Below are 13,871 nucleotides of genomic sequence, written 5' to 3'. Positions count from 1 at the left end.
ATCAGCCTCTGGGGGACTGTGGACTCTGTACACCCTGTACCTATTAGGGAACAGTATATACAGAGCCACTTTCTCACAACTTGGCCTCACACTTCTTGGCCACAAGAAAACTTTACATACCCTCATTTTGTACTGTGTATAACTTAAATCACCAGAAAGAGATGTTTGACTCTTTATCATCACTAACATGTCTTTCGTTTCTATTTTCCATGTTGCTAAGAACAATGCTGATTGTATCCTGGATCCAGGTGTGCTAATCCTGTCTGTAAGATTAGTCATTGATATTGGCCTGCTTGCCACATATTGAAAATATGTGGCCTACAAGACCAACAGCTGAGTTTGGAGGGATGAGACAACACAAAAAATTGAAAAATGATCACCCCTTATATGGAACTGAAGTCTATAGATTGACCACAGTTTATTTCGGTAAAAGAAAGGATACGCAAATTCCCCTAATCGGGCAGCATTTTATATAGTTGATCATGGAATTCTCCTAGACATTCTTATAACATATGGGCTTGGGTGGCTAGATAGGGTTGGATGGCTACATCCAAGGTCGGTTCTCTTTCTTTCTGAAGGAAAAATCACAATACATTGAGATAGAGTCTTTAAAAACCCCATGCCCTCTCTAGTTGGAGCACTACAAGGTTTGTTGACACTTGCCTCAGTTTTTTGTCTGTATGTGAAACCCCCTGGCTAATATTTTCAGAAATGACTGTTGGATATCTGCCATTAGTATGCAGATGATGACCAGTGTTGTATTTGTAAACTAAATTTGTAAGCTTTTTTTCCCAAGCAACATACCTGGATGGCCAACTCTTCCTTCACACTCAACCCTCTTTATAAAAAGCTAGTTTGCTTTGTTCAGAAAATCACTATGAATAACAGAACTGAAAATTACTCGGCATATTATCTGTCAAATTTCTTGGCAAAGCAATGTATAGCCAAACTGTCCATGCAAGGCTATCTAGCCAGTCTCGTCAAAGTGACTTATCTGAGCTACATTTAATGAGAAATATCAAGTGGCTCGTCCCAAGACAGCTGCAACGTTCTGCGTGGTGGTCGACCCAAGACCACTCCTGACCCTGTCAAAGGAATCCTCCACTTGGCAGCTCACCTGATAGATGTAGTGAAGACCGTTATTCACATTCTGCCTCTCCTGATAGACGTAGAGTTGCTATTCATAAAAGCATAATTCTCTCTCAAAATACTTGCATCAAGACCATTCACCTCTATCAACCTGCACACCTCCATGACAATACACTGTAACAGGAGGTGCTTTATAAGCTTGATGCTGGAAATTCTCCTCACCTTTCTCAAGACATGAAAGACACACTTCGTTAAGGAAATCTCTGTGTAAATGGAGCGAAGTTAATTACCTTCACTTTCTTGAATCAATGTTCTGGCTCCAGCTGATGTCCTTTTTAGTTACTTGTGAACACAACACTACCTCTGGTGTAGAAATAATCAACCCTTTTAGGTGAAGTTCAGTGTTTATATGTGTTCTCCCATTATGAGGCCACATTTTTATACTGACCCGTTTCTATAAGATGAGGTGTCTTTTGTGCCTTCCTACAGCCTTTTTTCCTGTCCAATTGATGTTTCCTGTTTGTGGCCTAGGACACAAAGTCCTTGAATGGTTTCCACAGCTTGAGGTGCATTAATTCAGGAATATGCATTACAGCCTGCCTAAATGCTCTTCGCCATCAAACTGCTAGCAAACCTTGCTTTTCCTTGTTTATACTGTTGAAGGGATATTCAAAAACAGCAGAATAGATTTGGAATCTCATCTCGAATACCAGTGGAGGGAAAAGCTAGGAGAAGCTAAATCATCATTATAAACTTAGACAACAAGTTGCACAAAGATACTTGATTTGCTACCACAACTGCTCTATCATTAGAATCAATTTAATGTTGCCTGCCAAAGGTACATATTGACTTCCAGGTAGCTGCCTTATATATCTCTGAGTTAGGGATGCTTCTTATAGGAGTGTCATTGACTGCAGTGGCCCTTTTAGAATGAGCTTGTGGCTAGCCAGAAAGTGGGCCGATAGGTTTCTAGCAGCATGGTTATTCAAGACACTTTCCACCTTTCAATGGTTTGCTTTTAAGAGGTCAACACGGTGCAGATATTTTATGATTAGTTGATTTGCTTTGTGCATGTGTTATGTACACAAGCTAATACCTCATTGCTGTGTTAAATGTCAGTGATCAAGAGATGACTTTGTTGGGGAGGATGAATTAGGAAAGGAAATGGCAATACAATTGTCCGATTGATCTAAATATGTGAAATAAAGTTTAAAAGGGATACGTTCTCAGTGATAACTCTTACATTTATCATTGGACCTATATTTCTCTCACCCACCTTGGCAGTGTTATATCTACTAGACAATTTACATTCAGGGGCGTAACACAGGTCCCCACAGCCCCCGCGGTGCGGGGGGGGCCCTCAGCACAGCACTCTGGCTGCAGAGCTCCTGATTGAGACTGGAGGGGGCCCCTCCACGTGCCTTGCAGGCAGGCCCCCTCAAGTTTCGTTACGCCAGTGCTTCCATGTGACGAGCTGTAGGTTCTAATGGAAGCCGTATGACTTTGGAAAATAATATATCTATCTCCAAAAGGAAAGCAAAATGTCTAAATAGAGGGCAACATTTTTTATGGTACTCTAAATAATCATTAAGCAACAATTGAAATAACGATTCTGAACATGGCACTGTACGACTGCGGGGTCTCCGCACATAAAAAGTTAGAACTGTCCTATCTTTTTATGTGTAGAGACTACTCAGTCGTAAAGATACTGCAAGTAAAGTACCTTTGTCCATAGCAGTCATAAACTTACACAAAAGTATACGCTTGTGAATCAGGCCCATAATGTGTTGGCAATGCCACATTCAGCTGAGCTTATTATGGGATGGGGAGGTAAGAGAGCAGCATTTCCTTACGGGGAACAGTAGTCCCAATCATGGCCACAGCGAGCTGGAAGGAAGCCTAACACGGTAGTGGCATCTCTATTGGGCAGTCAGCGAAAACTGACCTTATTTAGTGCTGACTGACATTTGGATCATTAGGCTGATCATTCCAGTAACCAAAACTAGTTGCCCACTGTCAGAGAGTTGCAGTTCAAAAGCCACAGATGACTGCCAAGACCAGAGCCCCAAGAAGACACGATGACAGCCACTCATGCTGGGGGGAAATAGGGCGCGGGGGTAGAAGCTCTGTATCATGAAAGAAGAACCGTGGAGGAATTTGTGTCTATTATCTATTTACTGTTAACTTAAGAGCTGATGGGTCATCTCTTTTTTTTACTCACATCGCAGCTCATACTTACAAAGTATCCGTGTTCACCGGGGACATTTATGGTGCTGGAACTGATGCAAATGTTTTCATTACAATATATGGTGACCTGGGTGACACAGGAGAGCGAAAACTCAGCAAGTCTGAAGCCAACTCCAATAAGTTTGAAAGAGGACAGGTACAGAACAAAGGCTTTGATGTTGATTTATAAAATTGAATGTGTTTTTTATTTTTGTTTTCCTATTTGTGAAGAGAGTTTGATCAATGCTCAATGACTGCAAAAATGCAAGAGAATATTGCAGTGGATCTCACAGGTCAGCTGTCAAATCAAAATGTGCATGTTTTACTAGGAGAAGGCGATTGAGATTCAGTGATCAGGTTATCGAATTTGGCCCTAGATTCACTTTCAAGTGTCTGGGGTAATTGGAACATGATATATTTCAATAGATATGCAGCAGATAAGTACATTAAAGTACGTTAGCGGATATCCACTGTCTATGAGGGGACAAAAGTGAGAAAATATGAACTGCATGTGTCCTTGTGAGAGAGTTTGTGGAGCACAACTAACACCTAGATATCGACCTGCTAGGAAGCAATCAAAATTTAACGTTTTCATAGCATGCAGCTGTCTGATTTACAATGGATGATGGGTCATAACCTACTTCACCCTCTTGACATTCAGAAGAATATCCATGTTGTAATCATACATGACCTCAAAGAAATGTAGCAGGACTGCCTGAAGTTGCAGATAATGATTAAACGGAAGGGTTGAGACGGCCGAGCTCAGAATGTACCCTTATTTCATATTTCTGATTGACTGGGATTTCTAAAGCACAATCGCTTTGAAATGGTGCCCGGTGCTAAAATGCCCAAAGTGACTCAGCGAAGGCTCCAACCACTAGGCCAGGAAGAGGATCATTTGTTGAAGAGCAATGTCTTCAAAAGCTTCCGAAAACATAAAAGGTTGTTACTTAATCTCAGCTCCTGCGGAAGTTTGTTCCAAAGGCTGGGGTCCATACTATATAAGGCTCTACCTCCGTATCTAGTAAGTTTAGTTCTGGGTACCACTACTAGCCCTTTTTTCTGCCAAACATGGGCATATTATGAGATATATCTCTGCATTGTGCTTCTGAGGTAGGAGGGCCCCAAACCGTGATAGGCTTTATATGCAAGAAACAGGGTCTTCAGACAGATTATTTTCCTTATTTGCAGCCAATGCAGTTTTCCGATATCTGTAGCTAACCAATAGGGATTTAGGGCCATATGTATCAAAAAAGAGTTTTGCGATTCTCTAATTGCGATTTTTAGCGAATCACAATTAGAGAATCGCAAAATGCAATGTATTTAGGATTTGCAAAAATTTTGAGAATCCTACATATTCCTTATTTGCGAATCGCAAATTGAGATTTGCAAATAAGGAATACCTTCACATTCATTCCTATGGGCTAGGAGGCCCATAGGAATGAATGGGAAGACATTCTCAATTTGCGATTACCAATTAGAGAATCGCAAATTGAGAATGCAATTTCAAGGTTGCAAGGTTGCCAAAAGGACTCCCTGTTGCACCCCTGAAATATGCATATGTGCACATTTTGCGCACATACATGCCCCAAGGGCATGTATGTGAGACATATGGCACTTTTAAAAAATCAAAAAAGTGCTTTTTAAAGAAAATCGCAAATTACCACCAACTTGAAGTTGTTGGTAATTTTCAATTCCTTAAGGCCAAAAAAGCAAATTTCTGGTGCTTCCAGAATTGCATTTAAGGAATCGCAATTTGCAATTCCTCAATTGCATTAGCAAAATAGAGAATCACAAATTTTGCAATTCTCTATTTTGCGATGGCCTTTTGGGATGATGCATCCGAAAAGGCTTTTTCCAATTTGCAAACGGGCTGATTCTGAGAATCTGCCCGTTTGCAAACGGGGAAAAGGCTTGATACATAAGGCCCTTACTCTTGCTGCCATGTTCTCAACAATCTGAAGCCTTTGTAGCAGGTACAGCAGAAACCCCTGATGCAGCGCATTCCTATAATCCAATCTCCAGCCAATCAGTGCTTGGACAACCATCTTCCTCGAGGTGGTCGGCAATAACAGAAATATAGTATATCACATGTGGGATTTTGTTATTCGCAAAACAGGTTAACTTGTTGTCTAGAAGGATCCCCAGATTCCTTTTGCTTGTCACTGGTGTGTAGGAGGATTACTTAGCTATTCCAGACACCAAGAGCAAGACCTGCTTGCCCAACAAAAGGGCCTCTGTTTTCTTTTCTGTTGAATTTTATTCAGTTTTATTGAATCCCTGTCAAGCAAGCCAAGAAATTCCTCCCAGATGCCTCCATATTCTGTGCTGCTGACACCACAATTTGGGTGTCGCCCCCATGGGGTATCAAACTCAGCTCATAGGCCCTGATCATTTTTGCTAAAGGGGCAATACAGATATTAAAAAGCGTAGGGCTGTGTGATGTGCCCTGCAGGATGCCACACTCGATATTGTGGGGTGTAGTTTTAAAGGGAGGACATACCACAGTTTGACTTCTGTTTCCAGGAAAGATGTAAACTGTTTTATGACCGTGCCAGTAAAGAAGGCCTCCTGAAGTCTATTTAAAAGAATGAAAAGAGACACAGTGTCAAAGGCTGCAAAGAGATCGAAAAGGACCCCAGCAACCATGTCTCCCTGGTCCAGGATCTCTCTAAGCTCTTCAGCCACTTCTACCAGAGCTGTGTCTGTACTAAAATGTTCTCTGAAGCCTGACTGAGTAGGTTGCACTAAAGAGGTGTCTCCCAAAAAGTTGAAGATTTGAAGATTCTCCTATCTCGCTAGCACTTTTGCAGGCAGTGGAAGCAAGGAGATTGTTCTATAGTTAAATTTAGTACAAAAGGGTCAGCATTGGACGACATAAACTGCGTCAATGCCACCACCAGTTGTCTATTGCCTAAGAATGATGCCACCCAATTCAGTACCTTGTCTGGACAAAAGTGGGAAAAAATAAAGACAAAAAACAATATAGATTAGAGGACAAATTCTGGAAACTCAGCGTGCCACAAGCAAAAGTGAAAACAGATAAGGTGCAGTATATATTGAGAAAAAATAAGATGGGCGTGCAGATGAATGATCTGACAGTGGTCCAAGCTGGAATCTTTTCTCAGACCCAATAGTGTATACCTGTTTACTATATTAGCATCAGTAAAATCTTCTTTAGGTACTCTAGAATTGAGTTGATAGGCTTATTTGTGATCTCAAATAATATAATATAACAATCTTTGACTAAATTGGAAGACAAATGAACTAATGTGGCCCAAATTTAGGCCAAAGTTATCTGTTTTTTGTGGAAAATTCATCAACGACCCATCTCTTTCTTATCTGGTTGGAGTAATCCAGGTATAGCTGATTAAATGATTAGCCTAAACTGGTTACTCCACCATGGAAAAGATGTGGCTGTAGAAAAGATGTGGCTGTAGAACACACACAGTTTCGGATGCACATTTATGATACACCACTACCACGAAACTGAGAGATATCTTTGTGTGTCACAACAACAGCTGAAATATGTTCTGTTTTCAACATAGTCGGGAAAGGTTGCTGTGGCTGGGCTTCGTTTCTGAATTTCTTTTTCATTTTGACAGATTTTACTGTTCTGTACTGCTTTGCAATTTTGTTACCTTTTTTATGTATTTATGCTGTTTGTTCTTATTTGTTTGCACCCTAATGCTGCTGTAAAATGCAACTTCATGAGTAATGTTATGAATAAGGAGTACATAGATGTCATTCTTTTTAGCCTGAAGGAGAGAAGAGTCAGGTGTTAAATAAGAGCAAGGAAACATATTCCAGCCTAGGTGAGGTTCTATGGATAAAAGGATTCTTGAGATAACAGGTTGGCAAGGGTTCTTAGGTGCAATACAAAGACGTTCTTTGTCACTTGCCTTTGCCTGGATGGCAGCACCACCTAGACGGGTTGGTAGGCAAAGTCATTAAAGTCATGGGGCAGATACAGTGGTCATCATAGCCCAAGACGAAGGTGGAGGCTGAGTAGAGTCTGACATTAATCCAACTGTCTTTGATCTAAGTTGGAGATCCCTGGTCTACACTTTTGGATAAGTCATGCAAATCGGCCTTTATCTGCCACACATATTTATACACAGATATTACACACCTATCCATTTAAATTGCTATAAAAATGCTTCGAAGGTATTGCATTCCATTACTTTTTATTCTGTCAAGCATTTTTGTCAACGTGCAGAACAATATGATACGATTCAAAACGAGGATATAAAAATAAAGGAGAGCATCCTTCCATCAACTAGTGGTACTAGGTAGTAAAGATAAGGTGCTGATAAAGAAGGCAACAAACAGAATGTGCATTTGGAGCAGCAAGGGTGGGAATGGAGGGAGAGGTAACTTCTTATAGGTTTTGGAGTGAGAAAGAGCTAAACCGAGCATGAGCGCAAGGAAGATGATGAGAAAAAAATCCAGGAAGGCCAGCAAAACACAGGTTGTAGCTAGTAGAGTAAACCAAGACTAGAGAAGATGGGTACGTCTATGAATACATTTGAAAGTGAGACTGAGACAGCAGAAAAAAAGTTCAGAGTAGAATGCTAGTCATTGAGAAGAGACAGGAGATGGAGAAATGTGTGTTGTAGGACATGAGCGAAAGAGCAGACAAATTGATAACAATTAGACTGCTGAGGTCCATAGCATAGGCAAACGCCAAATAAAGAGAAAAGAGCAGTACTGTAAATCAAAAAGTCCAAGTGTGAAGATGGGATCTTAGCATGGAAAGTCAAAAATGAAAACTTACTGCTGTTGCAGCAATTAAATCTGCTAGCAGGAAATATAGCAAATAAGATAAATATTTAATGAGGAGAGTGAAGGGTCAAATATCCCACCCATGGCACAAGATGAGAGTGGCAGAGGAAGGGAGTCAGGATATAGAATAGCTGCTATGGAGGAGGAGAGCAACCGATTGGAGGAATGAGACAAGAGGAAAAAAAAGTTTCAAATGGAAAAAGTGAGAAGGCATTCATGTTTTCTAGCTTTCTGTACAAATGCATGCATGTGCATGCTTGAATGCTCTGTCAAATGAGATTTTATTAAATTAGATATAAGAAGCCCTGTACATGCCCTTTATAGCTCCTTAGCCCTTATACCCGAGACTATTATGCCATTGAGTTAACTGCTAGAAGATCAAGTGCCTTTTTAGAATTGTAAGTATCAATTTTACCATCCCATAAAAAGAAATGTCCTCTGATGTTCAACTATGGGTTTCTGAAAGCAAACAGGAGTTTTGGGCAGTGTAATACCAATAAGCTCTTTTGTCTGTACGTCCTCTTCAAAAAAAGGTTCTCTTAAGTGAGAAAGAAAGTGTCAAATGACAGATCCTGATTCACTGATTCAGAATCAACAGATATTTGTTGTCACTGATGGCATTTACAAATGTGGACAGTACCACGGATCAGACTTTCTGTTATTCACGCAAAGGAGCGTGGCATGAAAGATTGCACATGCTGTGGCCAAAAAGCAAGTGTCCACTTTCTAGAGTAGACTTTGAGCTGAAGGGATGCACTTGAAGAGAAAGAAGACCAGAGTCCCATTAAAGGTGGATGACATAGTGCCTTTTATTTGTGCACAGCCTCAGTACAGCGATAACCAGCACCTCCCCTAACGACAACTGCCAACTCTGTAATCTCTACAGGCAAACCCAACATTCTGTAGGTATACATCAGTGACAACAGAACTGGAAGACAGACCCCACACAACTTACCCCTTTTAACAAATAACAAAAGAACAGATAATAAAAAAGGGGTAAGTTCAGGAAGAGAAAAAAAAAAACAACACAAGGGTCAATGATACAAGAATAGAAATAACTGGGAATTTGATTAACAGGAGAAAAACAGGTCAACACATCGGCAAATACGAACAAGCCTGAACCATGCAAGGTATGGCGACATCATCCCATATGATGAAACTAAGTTTCACACATAGTCCTTGAGATGATTCGGAATGTGCCAAGTTCTGACTGTCTGCTCAGGGGGCGCATCAGTGTCAGTCACTCTCTTGTCATTCTAACCCTATGATTCACATCGTCAACTTTATCAGATGTCATGAAAGCCTCTTTTTCTTTGTTCCATACTCGACCGTTACTCGTCCAGACAGTGTTCGGTTGCAATTGGACTATTTGGATGGAGGCCAAGAACTTAGACTCCCCTTTTAGGACAAAATTTGTTTTTTAATTCTTGATCCAAGTTTCAACATTCAGTTGTGTGTCTTTTGCAATTTTGACGCTACTGTCATACTTGTTCTGAACATGCTTCCTTACATCCACCCCTACAAACAGAGGAGAATAAATCAGTCATCGTCATATACACACTCTATTGAACTTTGATCCAGGGACACGCCCTCTCAACAACGTAAATGGTGACACGTTAGGAGTTCTCCTGTTTGCCCACAGCATATCATCAATCACACACTTCCAGTTGATCTGAAGCCAACTGAAGCTGAACCTTTAATGTTCAGTTCTAGCATTCAGCGAGACTTCTAAGATGGTATAAGGCAGTCTTCACATGTTTGAGACAATGCATATCCAAATATGCTCTTGTGTTTTCTGCTGCCAACTGCATGCAATTGTCTGTAACTGGTTCACTGGGACAACCTTCTCTGCTGAACACATCCTGCCAAAACTGGATGACTGTTTGAAGGGTTCATGCTATTCACAAAGGTAACTTCTGGCTACTAAGTCAAAAATTCAATGGGTACAACAGAATATTTAAAGGCCAGAAATATCAAGGGTCAACCAGGGCACCATAGGTATCCTGACTAGTGCTCCAGGAGATAGCTTGGTCACATGTGACTTATCGTCAAAATGCACACATCACGTTCCCTCCAGTAACACTCCATAGTGCTATCCAGACCAAGCCACTCAAAGTCTTCTCACGTCCTGTGTTTCTTTGTATAGATCCCCATATGGCCTTTGTGGGATAAATTCAGTATCCTTCCTTATCTTATAGAGACTTCTAGCTGCAAATTCTTTCCCTTCGAATTATCCCCAGGCATCAGATAGGATTCAGGACATTTTCATGAGCAGTAACCCTGCACGTTGGTAGGGGGCGTGATATCGGCTCTGTCTGCACTGAGAGTGACGTGCACAGTGCCTATTTATGCACCCCCCCCCCCCGAGTGTGCTGACATCAGTTCTTTTCTTTCTGCACCTGTCAGCGCAGATCCAAAGAAGGCTACCACTTAGTCATTTTTTTACTAAACTTTTTTCGACTTCTCCTGGTGTGGCAGGGATGTCATCCCAGAAGGCTGGCTTCAAGGACTGCAGGGCCTGTCCCCGACCGATGTCAGCGACAGACCCGCTGTGGAAAGCTGGCTTTATATGTGGTAGTGCCAATGTAAGAGCACACCATGCATAAAGCACAGACGGCCCTTATTGGTTTACAGGGCTTAAATTAATAATCCCAAGTGCTCTATTTGTGGTAGTGTGGTTGAGCGGTTTAGGCTTATCAGAGAGTAGTGTTAAGCATTTGTTGTACACACAGAATCAATAAATGAGACACACACTCAAGAAGAAATTTGAGACCAATTTAGAAAAATAACAGATTTTAATATAATTTTAGACACCAAGATTATTGGAATCAGGTAAATACTTTCTGAGTTATAGATTGTAGTATTAAAAAATAGCACTGCCTAGCAGGGACCCAGTAGCTTTTCAGAAAGCATCATTTCGAGGGCAAAACGTGGGGGTGACCATGTCAAAAAGGGGCAGTTTTCTACACCCTTATCTTGTATGCCTGTGGTGTCTCAACAGCGACTACGATCCAAAGGCTTGCTCCGATTGCCGCGCCATGAACTGAAGGCCTGAGGGAACAATCCCTCTAGCTCCTAGTGGATTGACATGGGATGCTGAGATTTTCTCAATCATGGCCGAAAAGAAGGGAGCAGTCGCGGAGCCTACATCTTTGTCGCACGTGAAGTCTTCAAGCCACTCACGTAAGTCCCATTGTAAGAAGAAGAGCCAGAAGTCATTGAGGTCTTCGACTTCACCTCGTATGTTGGCCGACGAGGGAGCGTAGGCATTCGAGGCATGGCTCGGCAGTTGAGCCAGCAAGCTTCCCTGAGTATCCGGGAGCCTGAGCAACCCCTCCACGGCCACAACTCCAGGAGTTTTATGAGGCCAGGTGCCTCATATTTGAGATCAGAGTTTGGTATCCCGAGCAGTTGAGCAAGGCTGTATTGGTCCTTCAATAAGGATGCCCCTTCGGGATGATTTTTGTTGCAGCAGCAGGGGAGGGTTCTCCACCTAAACCGGTCAACCCTCTGCCTTCTTGTGTGGAGATTGAGCAGTGGCCATTGACAGCATTCCACCTTCCGCCCGAAGTTTGCGATGTTATTCTGGCAGCCAGGTATCCCTCCACCAAAACGCCTACAGTTGGGACAGGTTTGTGGCGTGGTGTGCAGAAAAGCAGGCTGACCCCCTTTCTGCTTCCCCTTCTCAGGTTCTTCTCTTTATTATTTCCCTTTCCCAGCAGGGCTCTGCTCTGGGCACCTTGAGGGGTTATCTTTCTGCTGTCTCAGCCTTTCTGCTGTTGCCTGATCAGCCATTCCTCTTCAGATCCCCTATTGACAATAGGTTCTTGAAGGGTTTACAACATATGTTTCCCCCTTCTTCCTTTATCATGCCTCAGTGGGACCATAATCTCGTCCTGACGTTCCTGATGCGCGCTTCTTTGGAACTCTTGCACAACTGTTCTCTCAGGGCTCCTTACCTTCAAGGCAGCCTTCCTTGTGGCAATAACTTCTGCCCGAAGGGTCAGTGTGCTTCAGACTTTGTCACCCAAGCCTCCATACCTGAACATCTACCCAGACAAGCTGGTTCTATGACCGTCCTAGATCTTCCCTTTCTGCGGAAAGTCATCATTCTGCCTACTTTTTACGCTCCTTCACATCCTTCTAAGGAAGAGGAGTGGCTTCACCGTCTGAACCCAAAAAGACCGTTGTTGGTCTACCTTGACCGCACGAAAGAGTTCTGGGTGGCCTCCTAACTCTTTGTGGGGGTATGTCAGAGCGAAGAAGGGAAAGGCTGTACAGAAATGTATCATCTCTTGGTGGATCGATCTCTCCATTAAAATCTGCTACATGTTAGCCAAGAAGTAACTCCCTGAGGGTTTGCATGCTCATTCCACCAGACCCTAGGCTACAACCAGTGCGTTAGCATGAGGAGTCTCGGTCCTGGACATCTGCCAGGCAGCAACGTGGACTTCCTTGCACACGTTCACAAAATACTACTGCCTGAACAGTCAGATCCGTTGGGATGGGTACTTTGCCCGTTCGATACTTCTGAACTTTTTGGTTTGAAATTGCTTTGCAGACCCACCTCCGGGGAGGTATTGTTTGGGTATCTATTGTAAAGTTAGGAATCTGAGGCTAGAAGTCTCTATCAAATGGACAAGTTGCTTTCCTTTGGTAACGCCTTATCTGGTAGAAACTCTACATAGCTGCAGATTCCTTACCGACCTACCCGTCCTCCCTGCTCTGCTAATGGATTTCTAGGGATAGGGTTTCCCTCTTTGAGGGCCCTAGTTTTCCATACCAGTGGTCAGTGTTCTTCATGGCTCCGTGCTCCTGGTATGGAAAGTCACGAAAAGTAACTGAGGTCAGCATGCTGGGGTGGCGCCTATATAGGCACTTCACACGTCACTTCTGGTGCGGACGACGCCATGGGCAGACGATCGATGTCACCTACTGGCGCACAGGGTGCTGCTCACAAACATCTTTCAGATCCAGTCTGATGCCTGGGGATATTTTCTAAGGTAAGGAATCTGCAGCTAGATAGAGTCTCTACCAGTTAAAGCATTACGGAAGGTAAGCTACGTGTCCCTAAAGTTTACTTGAACAACCAACTGTCCACTCCATCAGAGCAAACCTGCGTTGAGTGCCAGTTAATGCACAAACTGTGCATAGAATGTCAGTTTGAGGCTCAGTGTCCTTACATTGGGCACCCCATGTACACCACATGATCCGATTCACCTCAACGTAAGGCCTGTATCCAGACCACTCCTCCACTCTTCTTCACACAAAGCCCCGCCCAACGCCACCTGAAAATTAGTATCCAGGCACACCATTTGCTCTACGTTGCACACATTGCCACCATCAAAAGAGTGCCTCAGAGGCATTTTTGAGAGAAAATCATCTACAATATTGCACTCTGAATGTACTCTTGTAGACGAAATTTTCATTTGACTACTCTGGTTGTGGCTTTCCACACCCCTGCATACATAATCCTAGGTTTGTGGTCTGTACAAAGGGTTAGCCGGATGCTCCAAGTGTATGTGTTAGAATGCTATGCCCCCCCACCATAATGCCAATGCCTCTATCTCAAGTGCCCTAGAATCGTAAGCCACTACTACTTGCATTCCATCATCCCTCTTTTGAATGAACACAGCTCCTAAATCAACATTGCTGGAATCCTCCGTATCAAAAGGTTTTACCAGCCCTGCATTCATGCTATCCGCAGGAACTTCATTAAACGTACACTGGTAGTCTCTGTTCCACTCATGCATTTTACCCTTCCTAAGGAA

The 13,871-nt window shown here is 42.7% G+C and overlaps 1 protein-coding gene and 1 long non-coding RNA gene across 2 annotated transcripts in view; one reads left to right on the top strand and one right to left on the bottom strand.

Moving 5' to 3' along the window:
- LOC146863912 (uncharacterized) overlaps positions 1-13,871 on the bottom strand; it is a 347,433-nt gene that overhangs the window by 108,104 nt on the left and 225,458 nt on the right. The gene's annotated exons all lie outside the window — the stretch shown is intronic.
- The window catches only part of LOXHD1 (lipoxygenase homology PLAT domains 1), a 1,221,805-nt gene that overhangs the window by 993,352 nt on the left and 214,582 nt on the right, over positions 1-13,871 (top strand). The window contains exon 35 of the mRNA XM_085629301.1: positions 3,318-3,472. Within this exon, the coding sequence (XP_085485427.1) occupies positions 3,318-3,472 (155 nt within the window). The remainder of the gene's footprint in view (positions 1-3,317; positions 3,473-13,871) is intronic.

This window comes from Triturus cristatus, chromosome 2_1 (genome assembly GCF_964204655.1).
Source record: "Triturus cristatus chromosome 2_1, aTriCri1.1, whole genome shotgun sequence".
In the NCBI taxonomy this organism is placed as follows: Eukaryota; Metazoa; Chordata; class Amphibia; order Caudata; family Salamandridae; genus Triturus; species Triturus cristatus.
Note: the sequence above shows the minus strand (reverse complement) of the source record. Positions and strands in the feature narration are given on the sequence as shown.